Below are 12,453 nucleotides of genomic sequence, written 5' to 3'. Positions count from 1 at the left end.
ATATGATATGATACGATATAATGTAATGTAATACAATATAATGCAATATAATATAATACCGGGTCTTATATTAATTTTTGCTTCAAAAGACACATTAGAGCTGATCATCTAGATGCGTCCTATTTTCAGGGAAACACGGTATTTCTTCATCATTTTATCATTAATGGAAGCTGTTAATTAAATAGTCATATTCACTACAAACAATAAAATATCTTGATAAAAATATAGTCAACATAGGGAAGTAATTCCTCTAGCACTTTCATTATTCAAGCACTTAATGGTATTTATTTTGTCCCAATGAATCTGCTAGCACTTTAGAAATATTAACTCATTTTAATTCTCACAACTTTATGAGGTAGTCCTCACATTTGTCACTATTTGTACATGGCATACTGAGGCATAGAAATGTAACCAATCTCAGTGAGGGCCCACAGTTCAAAAGTTGCAAAGCTCAGATCTGAACCCAATCAGTCTCTTCCAGGCACATGCTTTTAACTATTTCAGTCTCTTGTCTCTCAACATACACAATCATGTAATAAGCGAGAGATTCTTTCTAAATATAAACCATGCAATTTCTATTATACTCTCATAGGACACCAAACAGAATGCCTCGGTCAGATGGTAACATTGATGATAGTCAAACTTGAATCTTTCCCTGTGCACTCGACTAACTGAACACAGAAATCACTTCTTCACCTGAATGGACTGCAGTAATAATTTCATAATAAGTGGTCATATGGGAAGTGGTTTCAGTAAAATAAAACATACTGCTAGAATTTAAATTTTTAAAGCTTTGTAAGATTTACAATAACAAATCTCATATTTTTTAAGTTCATGAAAATTAATTTTGAATAAATTATGGAAAGTAAAGCTGTATTATGGATGTAAATCTGTACAACTTTCAGCCACTAAGCATTCATTCATAGCCATACACCACCGTATGGAGCTTATTCAGAAGTAAACCTGGTTAAGTTTACAGGTAGGAATAATTACTATCTGTAAAAAAATTGATCATTTGTGGAAACATGTATGCTGGTGCCTCATTTAACAAATGTTTGTTCACTCTGTATTTCCCACATGAGCTTTTGTGCCCTGTAGCACTGCATGTCCAATGGTTCTTGGTGCCAATTTTTCCCCCCTAAGAAACACTCTTTTGGTGTTGACGTGAAAAATACAAACCCTAGAGAATTCAAAATGGTCCCCGGGATCAGAAAATGTGTATTATTTGGCAGTGGTTGGATGAAGAGAGCTCTCTGCAATTGTCCTCTTTGTCTTCCCTACTCAGATTTGCACAATTGGATGCATGGGATAATTAGTGTGAAAAGTGAGAGGCCAAACACCAAAAGTCAGACGCTTAGCACCCCAGAGCACTCTGTCCTTTCCTTAAGTTTCCTTTTCCCTCTTTTAAAAGTCTTACCACCAGCTCTACCCGTGTGTCACACCTATTTCAATTATTTAACAGGATTGTAGAGACAGGGAAGAGAATGAGTATCGAATAGATGTCATTTCTCATCCTCCCCTGGAGGTTGTGAAGACTGCGGTAAGTGACTCAGGGGGCTATTCCTAGCAATGAGCTGGAGGAAAGCAACAGTCAGACTGTAATCCCCCCCTCAGCGGTACCTCAAATTCAGGGATTCTAAATCCATGGTGGCACTGTCAGTGCTCCCTTTGTGCTGCAAGAATTGAGTTAAATTTTGGGAAATCAGCAAATTCTAAAAATCCTGATTAATAAAACATGTGTATCTATATCTGTTCCTCCCATACTCCAAGACACTTGTACATCAAGATTTTTGTTCAACAATCTCTCAAACACAATGATCACATTGAGTCTCATTAAAATCACCAGAATTCATAATACACTTTTGTTTTTAAATCCACACCAGGGAGAAGTTTTAACAATCTACCTGCCTCATTGAGACCACAATTTTAAAAACACTGACCAGAGTGTATCAGCAATTACTAGTTGTTTCCATTTAATAGTTAATAAAATGTGTTACTCAGTCTTACTTACTAATGCAATTATCCACAACATCTATGTTAAACAGGAAAAATTAATGTGAATTATGCTAATTTCATTGCTGAAAGCAAATAATAACATGGAAATTTCCTGGTTTTCATTAGATGAAAGTATTTTAGTACTATTAGCATACTCAGTGGAATTCACTCTAAGCACATGGGATTCTAATATTCAATTTAGACCCAGGAGAGTAGTTGGAATGTGCTCTGGAGAAATGAAGAAGAGAATTAGCCTTTCTATCCCCTGGCATTCTCCCTATAATGTCAGGGAGACTGTTTTACACCTGCTAAATATGTATTTCATTTGGTTAATACACAGCATTCCGGCAAAATGTGCACAGGTTATTCATGAATGAATGTGTGTGATTGCTTTACCTGAATCCCAGCTATTTTTAACCTCAGGAGTTAGTTGTTGCACAGGTAGCAATGCAGGGAACTACTGTAACTGTACTTTGGCAAAGGAGAATCATGTAGGGCCCAGTTATATGGTAAGTGATATAACACCCAACAATAAAAAATAAAAATGCCTTAAGTAACAAACAGCGGATATTGAATCACTTCATTGGAAAATTGTTTGGTTTTGAACATGGGTCAGTTTCAAGCAAGAATTGAACCAGTGACTCAACTAATATCATTCAGAACTTATTTTCTCTGTTTCTCTGTCCTGCCTATTTCCAAGTTAGCTTCAGCATCAGGAGCTACTTTGGTCCCCCTGAAGGTCCGACATTTTTCCAATATCCAGATCCAGACCTCATGTCCTCATACAAACCATCCAGAAGAAGAGAACAATTTTTTTCCAGAGGTTTCTAGAACCAATAAGGCTTATCTTCACCAAAAGTCCAAAAGGCTCCATGTGTGTCATTGATGTTGATGGAGTTATGTACACATTCCTGAACCATTTACTATGACGGAGTATTATGATATACTGACTGGTTTAAGCAAATCAAGGCTCATTCTTAATCACGTGGCTGAGAACGGGCAGGGTTGGTTCTCTGAGCACTGTTACCAGAAAATAGCATGGATGAGTCACAGCAGTGATAACATGTGTCCACTAAAGGTGAGGCCTCATTACTCAGTTCCATTCTTCTTGATCCAAATACTCTAAGTCCTCACTTAACCTGTCAATAGGTTCTGTGACTTCAAGCCAAATGACTTAGAACAAAACCAATTTCACCATAGGCTAATTAATATTAAAAAAGAGCTAAGTTCCAATGGCATCTCATCAACGTTATAATGAGATGACATTGAATAAAACAATGTTATTTCAGGACCTACTGCATGCCTTGAAGACAATCACAGCCTTTGAGTGCCCAGAGTGAATAACCACATGATTATGTTAAAGGAATATTCATTAAGCGTCTGAGCACTGGAAACAAACCATCAGGAATGCTTTAATGTGAAAAGTGAGAACATTTTCATTAATGTAATACAGCTGAAAACAAAATCTTTTAAATTTGATTCAGATAAAAGACTAGAATTGGATTATGGTAGAAAAAATAAAAATGTTAATGTTTTAAAAAAGGAGTAACAGAAGAACATAAAATGCTCTGAGTTTTGAAATGAGATCTAGTAAATGTATTGTTTTTTTCTATAATTACTAGCAAATATACCTTTTTTCTAGGGGACAACCTGGAGAGGTTAAGTGACTTACTCAAGATTAAAAGGCTTTGGTGAAGCCAGAACTCCATTTCAGGGATCCTGAATTTCAGTCCAGTATTCCCGCTACTAACTACCGTGTTTCCCTGAAAATAAGACCTAGCCACACAATCAGCTCTAATGCGTCTTTTAGAGCAAAAATTAATATCAGACCCGGTATTATATTATATTATATTATAACATATTATGAGACCCGGTTTTATATTAAAATAAGACTGGGTCTTATATTAATTTTCTCTCCAAAAGATGCATTAGAACTGATTTTCTGGCTAGGTCTTATGTTTCAGGAAAACAATTTTACTCATTGTTATTTAATTTTTACCTTATTTTGCATTTTTAATAAAATTAATTCTTGTTACTTTCTATAAATAGGACCTATTTAATATCCCACCTGATTTTATGAGTCATGGGCAGATAACTGTTAACAACAAGAAATCCAAACATCCTTCCATTGAGAGGTTAGCAGCTTTAGGGTTTATACAGCTTTCTTAAGTTTTGGAATTGTAATTCTGTGCCTTGAAAAAAAACTAGTAAATGCAGTAGTAATAGAAAGGGCTTTCTAACACACAGGATATATGTTGTTTAATTTATCCATCTTTTGAGGCATTTACAACTGTTTTAGACTATCTACTTAGTCACCTTGACAAGAGATTTAATGGCCTATAAGATTTAATAAAATGTTTCAAACGTACTCTTAAAGAGAACTTTTAACTCCATCTTATTGAAAACCAAGAATGTGAAACCTGAAAAGTGCTTCCCATTCTGATACTCAGAACTACGTTTCTTTTTAAAAATAATATGTAGGCTAGGAGTTTCCTCTCTTTTTCTCATATTCAACCTAAATTTTCTTTAAGATTGTCTGCTAACTCACCTTGGCACACACTAAAGTGTGTTTACAGCTGAAAGAAATGAAGCTGTTCATAAATGGAGACGTCTTTAAAGATTTGTGAGGATGTGGCTTAACAGAAATATCTGGATTGTGGCTATTTTTAATAGATGTAGAATCATTTCATTATTATTTCTACCATGAAAAAAAAACCAAATGTGTTTGATTTATTTTCAAAAGTCACGTGAGCCAGCCATCTCTGCTTTATCTGATTCATCATCAAGGAGACATTAACAGCAGGAGACTGTCTGGTGGTGACATCATGCCAAAGAACAGGGGGAGGAAATTTGGAAATGAAAATGTTTTCATTACCAAACATTGTTCAGATGCCAATCATTCTAGATAGGAAAATTGCCATCCAATATCATCTTCTGAAGTTTCTTGTAAAATTACCTCATATTCACCCAACAAATCTAGACAATGAGTAATAACATATAACTTTTTAAAATCTTGAAATTCCATACCTATTTTCAGAATTGGTCAGTGTCCTCCATTTCCCACCCCATGTCAATGAAATCAAGAGATACTCTTTAACGTTCTCATAATCACATTACCAAGTCAAACCAAACAGACATATTTAAGCGCCTACTTCCAATTAATACTAAGCTGGTAAGTTTCCTGACTTTACAAAGATGTTTCATTCTTAGAGACTCCAGAAATACCCAATATGCCTATGGCAGGGCAATTACTATGGTACAAGTATCTCTCACACTAAATTAGGAAAGAACTCCTGAAGTTCTGTACAATTCTAGCCACATCAAGATCTCGTTCCTCTTCAATGACATTTCAAAATCAGTTCCAATAAAGTACAAAGAGGCTCTAAAATGTCTTTTCATGTTTGAAGATGTGTTTGAGGTTACTACTCTCTTCATTTCGGGTACACCTTGACCCTCCACTCCCATCACTTTTAATGGTTGGTTTTCCTTGGTTTTGTTTTTGTTTCTATGTTCCCTCTGTCCCTAGTATGTATTCTTGAGAGAGAAAAAGACTAATATAGAGAACTGCAGGTGGAGAAAGCTTATTTTTCTACAAAGCTTGTAAGACCTGAGGGCTAGGTAATAGCTATGTTAAGGAGACAAGTATCTGGCATTCTATCTCAAGCGCTTTATTAGGTGAACAAAACATTTACAATATTTTCACCCAATATTCTTGAGTCTGCCCAATCTCTTTCTTAAAACACTTTGAAGTAAGTTCCCAGCATCTGATCTTTAAGCAGTTTTGCTTAGAACAACAGCTGCTGAATTTCACTGCAAAATAAAACCTGAATCTAGGAAGTTGAATATTATATTTCTCTAGCCCTTGGAAGTTTCAAATAATGCTTTTCTTTTTCATGAAGAAAAAAATTACAAATGAAACAGACATCAAACAAAAGGAATACGCATGCATGCACTGGGGATGTATGAGAAGAGCAGCCGATCCTATGAGGCAGAGAAATGTCATCCTAATTCATGTTATACATTTGGTGACACAGCTGTCATACCTCTGGCTTCACTGTCATTTTGTTAAGAAAGTTATTTTCAAACATTCTAGCTTAATGGGCAGTGAGCAAAATTAGCAAACGTCAACAGTCCCACTATCTGAAAATGGATAGCAGCAATATCCATCACTGTCCGGGATAGCTGGGTTGTGCCCTGGCAGCCAAAAAGTCCAAAGTGACTCTGTACACTGTTTAGACAAAGAGGCAGAAGTTTTTAATCTGTCAAGCAGCATGTGTCCTTATAGCTCTGGTTCCTTTCTTCATTCAGAAAACAGAGGTTACGTTTCATATGTTCCTGTGAGTTACAAATGGTTCTCTTCCAATCTGCTATTACACTGAGAGCAGAAGCCCAGCTGCTCTTAAACCCTAGCCACATCCTGTGGTGCAAAGACCAGCATTGGCTACAGTTGGCTTGGCTGTCTTATTTTATCAAATCAAACCTCCTCTTACCTCGACTTCCTTGTTCTTCTCTTTGTTTCTGCCCATTGAACTTCTCCCATTGCTGGCGGTCTCCCGTGCTGGGATTACGGATATCTGGTGGAGGGGCATACTGGCAGGGCTGCAGGTTGCCAGTCCCCGGCTGGACGCCTTAGCTCTTCACTAGCCCTGGGTAGCCCACCTGCACAACTGTTCATATCCTTGCTTTGCCAAGCTCAGTTCTAAACAGAAAGGGGAAAAATAGTGTTTGAGTCACTGTGCAGCAAAAGCCGGGGTCTCTGGCTAAAATGTCATACACACTGAAAGGGAGCCTAAAAGAAATGCAAGAGCAAATAATCCAGGGAGTGTTGTCTCTCAAAAGGATGATTTACTGCAAGTCATAACCATACTGCTTTGTCACTGGAGCACCCCCTCTCCCTAAGAGCATTGTGGGAGACAATTCAATTTCTATTGTACCTAATAACTGTCATGGAAACCAAGGAAACCTAGGTCTCACAGGCCCTTATTAGCAACTACTTCCTTTAATGGCACAGACTTCCACATTTGCAGCGGCTGCCACTTCTGCTTTTGTTTCTCCCCTAATTCCCCAGGAGTCCACTAAGCACCCAAAGACTCTGAATCCTGCTGACTAAGTAAATAAGCAGAAGGCTGAAAAGCTTAGTGTCCTATTTGAAGGCAAATCTCTTCCTTGAAAAGCGTGGCTAGCTGGCTGTGTCCTTCATGCCTCCGCAATAATCTGCTTACGTCAAAGGATCTGCCTTGAAGCGAAAAGCACCCAATGATGTACTTAAAATAAGGAGAGAGAGAGAGAGAGAGAGAGAGAGAGAGAGAGAGAGAGAGAGAGAGAGAGAGAATGACAACGAGATTGGGAGCAAGTGCAAATGTTTCATTGGCTGGTTCTAAAAAAAAGAGCTAACCATTCCGGCACCTTCCTTAGTAAGACATCAGCAACAGGCGTCAGACGGCATCATCATTCTGATACACGGAGCACCACTGCACATTTCAGTTTTATTGCAACTCTTCTGCTCCCTGAAATATCTTTGTTAGTAGTAGCCTCGCCTTGCTGTTTCAAGAAGGAAATAGACTGCTAAGGACTTTACTGTCCTTTTAATAGTTATATAATTTGGAGAAACTAAATAGTGGATCCAAATTTCTGCCCTTCAAATTAAAAAAATGAAAAAAAATTAACTTTTAAAAATCACTTTTCCCTGTGATCATTTCATCTTTGTAGGGTATTTGTTATTCTGTCTTTCAAAGGACAGAATTTTCTTTTCTCATTTTAGATAAATGCACTTTATATTTTCTGGACATTGTGAATCGATCACAATCTTTTGGGTTTCTTCACTCCAAAAGAAGCACAATTCAGAAAATCTGTTGTTTTATATATCTTTGGGCACTAAGTGTAAGTTCTAATTTGTCCCTAATCACACAGGAGATCTTCCAAGTAGTTTCTGGCTGCAATTTACCTTTAACGAGCTTTGCATTCCACAAAAATAATGTCATTTCTACATGACATTCCAGTTTGTTTAAACTCGGGATACAGATAAAAAGTGAGATGGGTAGCGACGCTCATTGGCAACTAAGACAAAAATAATCCAATGCAAAGACTGCTTAAATATCTTTAAATATTTGCTAAAATAAATACTTTAATGTACTTTCAAGTTTGGTCTAATTGTGTGTTCCTTTTTAACTTAAATTTGCCACCCTCACATGAGCTCTGGTGGTGGCTCTTACCTGCACCATCGATCAGGCTCACTTGGAGAGAATTTTGACACATAGGTACCCGAGGCTCATAGATTCAGGTTCAATAGAACTGCAGTGGGAACCTGAAGTGGACATTTCTTTAAAATATCACAAATGATTCTGATACAAAATTTTGAGAATCATGGCTGTACATCAATAAAATAACCTTAGAACAATAAGCTAAGGTTTGACTAGTGAAAAAATCTCTTGCTTTAAAACAGTGAAAAATAGAGTTAAGTAACCCAGAACTTGGCAGTTGTTCATCATCACTCTTAGTTTACAAAGTGCATTTGTGAAGTACAGGAGCTTTAATGAAGTGACTAAAATCTAAAGTCTTCCAAAAATACCATGTCCAAAGTTAAGTTGATAATGCCTAGTAAATTATGTGAGCTTAAGGCTCACATCTGTGAACTGCAATTGAGAGGTGGGCATTTCCTTACTTTAAAAATAATCCTTAATGCCTCTCTCGAGAAGAACTGTCTTAATTAAGGGAAGGTTGGAAATAAAAGTCTGTAAATTTAATAGTGTGTCACAAATACTAAAACGCAAATGGTGAATATGTAATATCATCAGTGTTTACACACATGAAAGGCTAAGGCAGCTTTCCAGATAATTTAGACTTTAATGCTTTTGCTTAAAATATTCATTGAAGTTACAGAAAAGGAGATTTTTAGCTTGAATTAACTAAATGGCTGTCTTAATCCTTTACCTCATTATGCGTGTGAGGTTTATCCTTTGTTTACTCTCAGATTTTTCAAAAATCAGATTTGAACTTCAAGTTAATTTGATTTATGTGGTTGAGTTATTTCAGTTAGCAAATTTAGAAAATAAATCGAATTTCCATTTATATATATATATATATATATATATATATATACACATATATATTTAGAGTAATTTACACACTAAATAAGAAAGTCTTTTCAATTCTTCAGCACTAACAGGAAGCATTAATAACCAGGATATTTATTAAAGAATTACCTAGTATTGTATTAGGTATAGCCACAATTGAGCATTTAAAATATTCCAATAGTATCAGAGAGAAAAAAAAGACACATGCTTTTAATACTTTGTGTGTTCTGATGTTCTCCTGTGTCGGAACACTGCAACACACATCAGCTAATGGGAATATCTTACATTCATCTAATACTTTTACTTAAGCAGCAACCAGAGTGCTGTGCCAACCAGAAGTATGAAGTCTCTCTGGGATGCTTCATCATGTAACAATCCAAAATTACAACAAACAGACAAAAAACTGTTGTGGAATGCATTTCTCCTATGAGAGCACAGTCCATCTAGTGCAGTAATTGAACTCTACAGAATTAATGAGAAGCAATGCATTCAGCAACTGGGCACCGCCAGGCACTGACCCCACTACCAGAGAAGAGTCATGGATTCTGCAATCAGTCAGCTAATTCCTATCTATCTGTACACAACCACAATACATGAATATGGTTGAGGTTTCCAAACTTGATTTTTGTGGAAACTACTGAGCATGATTATTGTTGAAACCTTCTGGGAATATTCTCTCCCCACCTGACACTATTTCATACGCATGCCTGAGTTACATTTATTTTGCTTCCACCTTCTGGTTTCCAACACTCTGACTCTTCAAACAGAACCTGAATTGCAGCCTCTGGCTCCTAATGTGGCTTTTGTGGTTGATAATTCTAATGCTAGAACCTCAGCTTTCCCTAAGAGAATCTGATATGGTGCTTCTCCTTGCTCTCAATGGCCTATGTTGTCTCTCGTTTCAAAGAAAAACAAAACAAAATATGCATCTGGTCTTCTACTTGGAGACCAAACTCAACTTTGCCAGCTTCAAGGAAAAAAACAAAAAACAAAAAAACAAAAAATGGCCTCTAAGGGTTTTATTTAGCTTGTAATTAAGCAAAAAAAGAAATACAGTATTAAAGACAAGAAACCAAGTAAACATCTGCTAATGCATTAACTGGACATATTGATAATTCAATTCAACAAACATTTATTGAATATTATCTGCGCTTTCTGAACCACGCTAGGAATGAAGGAGCAGGAAGTAATGGACAAAATTATGGGGGACAACCTCTGTAGGAATGAGACTATCTCAAGGAGTTTGCTGTGTAATTAGGGAGACATGACATACGCAGATAAATCAGTTTGAAGAACATATGACACAATAAATCAATATTTAAAACACAATATAAAATACTGAATGTAAGTGTCAAAAAAGGCTTGAGCACCAAGAAATCATCATAGGTCTAAATAGTTCATCTTGAGGAGGAATTGAGGCCTGCGTAGGAGCTTGGCAGAGACAAGGTGATAAAATGACTTTAAGACATAGAGATGAGTGCAAGGTTGGCATGTGGGCGTCCAGGACACTATTTTAAACAACACAGAAAATTTGTTTAAGGTTATCAGTTAGTGTAGGCCATGTATGCCCATTAGAATATAACATTGATTAAAACTTGGGAGGGGAGAGGGAAGAAACCAGGCCAAGAGCCTCAAGAAAGGGAAAGTCTAGGCAAAGCAGTATCAAAGTTATAAATGCATTGATAGAGGACATAGAAATAATAAAGATAAGAACTTTAAGCGGATTCTGAAAATGGAAACAAGGCATTCTGAGTTGGGGAACAGATATTTCATAACACATCCCTAGCAAAAGGGAGGAAACCTGGATCAAATGGGTTTTCAATGTTCTATCACACAAGGCCTCTGTCAGAGGTTACTGGGAAGAATATGGGAGCAGGACAGCACTGCACACAGACTTCATGACATCTTGCAAGACAAAAGGAAAAAGGAACTTGGACTTAAAATCTATTTTTATTAGGGAAATTCTAAGGCATATACTTATATAGAAGAGTTAGGAAATGACTCAGACAAAATAAGATCAACGCAAACAATGAGAAGAAAAGATAAAACAGAAAAATAATTTAAATAACTAGTTCTCCATTTACAGAAGATCTGCAATGTAATGAAGCATATCTAAAATGGTGTGTTTTCGTGGATTCTGTCTGATTGTTTGGATGCAATCATGATTATATTTGGTATGTGAAACCATCTTTTGTAATTAGAACATCCTTTTCAAGTAGAAATTCTGTCCCAGAAGACCTTTCAGAAGCAATTAGATGATCAGTCTTCAAACATGAACATGAAATGAACTCTCAAGATCTTTGATTTTATTTGCTGGAAAGTACTGGTCCTAATTTTGGACACATCTATTCTCTGAGGTTGAACCTGATTACAATGGAGCCAAGGAATTCATTTCACTCTTTTGGAGAATCAATAGCAGTCCTCACAGTGACATAAAATATGTGATAATTACAGCAGGCGCCAAAACAGTCAGTTGTACTAGTTTTTATTCTTGATAATATGCTCATGACAAAAGAATATCATCAGAAACAATCTCCTTATTAACTTCATAAGACTAATCTTTGCTCCTTTCTAATTTACTGAGAGAAAGAAAAAAAAAAGTCATTTCATCCTATTCACTGAAAAAATGATGTGTTAAAAGTAATCAGAAATCTAAGGAAGATAAGCGTATATTAATATTTAATTAGCTTTGTGGACATAGTTTAGGACTAAACAAAGTCAAATTTTTATGTTGTGTATTACTTTGCCTGGCAAAACGAATGAAATCAAAATCTTGTTTAGAAAACAAGATTTATTTTGGCAAATAAATTTAAATTCAGTATAACTCTCCAAGTATACAAATGTACCAGTTAATGTTTGTTAATGTTCTTTTTAACTTTCAAAATGTTAGTATATCCAGTTGAACAAAGAGCAAATAGGGGCAAAAATCTCTTAGGGCAAATATCTGCTTCCCTCACATATCTTCAGGAAATGTAAAGCACTCATGCCAAAAGGATGGGTTGGCATCTGCTGGGATACCGGAGTCATGGCAGAAGGTCTTCAAGTCATTTGTTGCTTCAGAACCTTTTCACTCTGTCTCAAGGAATGGGGGTAAAATGGGTATGTCCGCACAGGACATTTCACACAGACTATTTTCTGAGGCTCCCTCCCCTTCCATATTCTCGTCTTCACTGTCAGCATCTCTGGGGATCTCATAAACCCTAGCCTTCTGAAAGCCTAGTAGCGCAGTTCCTCTCAGCCTTTGAATGAGTTAAAGAGGAAAACAGTTTCTCTTCATACATGTCAAAATTCTGACTTAATGCTTCAGAGTACTTATGAGCAAATTTAATTCAGTGCTTCTTGGATAGTTATAAGATATTAAGCAAAAGAGAACTGTCCCTGACAT

General features: G+C 36.4%; 1 protein-coding gene across 2 annotated transcripts in view; it reads right to left on the bottom strand.

Moving 5' to 3' along the window:
* Window positions 1–12,453, bottom strand: part of MARCHF1 (membrane associated ring-CH-type finger 1) — a 656,198-nt gene that overhangs the window by 388,596 nt on the left and 255,149 nt on the right. For both annotated transcript variants that reach the window (XM_081077612.1, XM_081077613.1), the window contains one exon: window positions 6,486–6,694. Coding sequence is in view for 1 of the 2 variants with exons in the window: in XM_081077613.1 (XP_080933739.1) it covers window positions 6,486–6,584 (99 nt within the window). In the remaining variant the exon portion in view is untranslated. The remainder of the gene's footprint in view (window positions 1–6,485; window positions 6,695–12,453) is intronic.

Source organism: Rhinolophus hipposideros (genome assembly GCF_964194185.1).
Source record: "Rhinolophus hipposideros genome assembly, chromosome: 16".
NCBI classification, from domain to species: domain Eukaryota; kingdom Metazoa; phylum Chordata; class Mammalia; order Chiroptera; family Rhinolophidae; genus Rhinolophus; species Rhinolophus hipposideros.
Note: the sequence above shows the minus strand (reverse complement) of the source record. Positions and strands in the feature narration are given on the sequence as shown.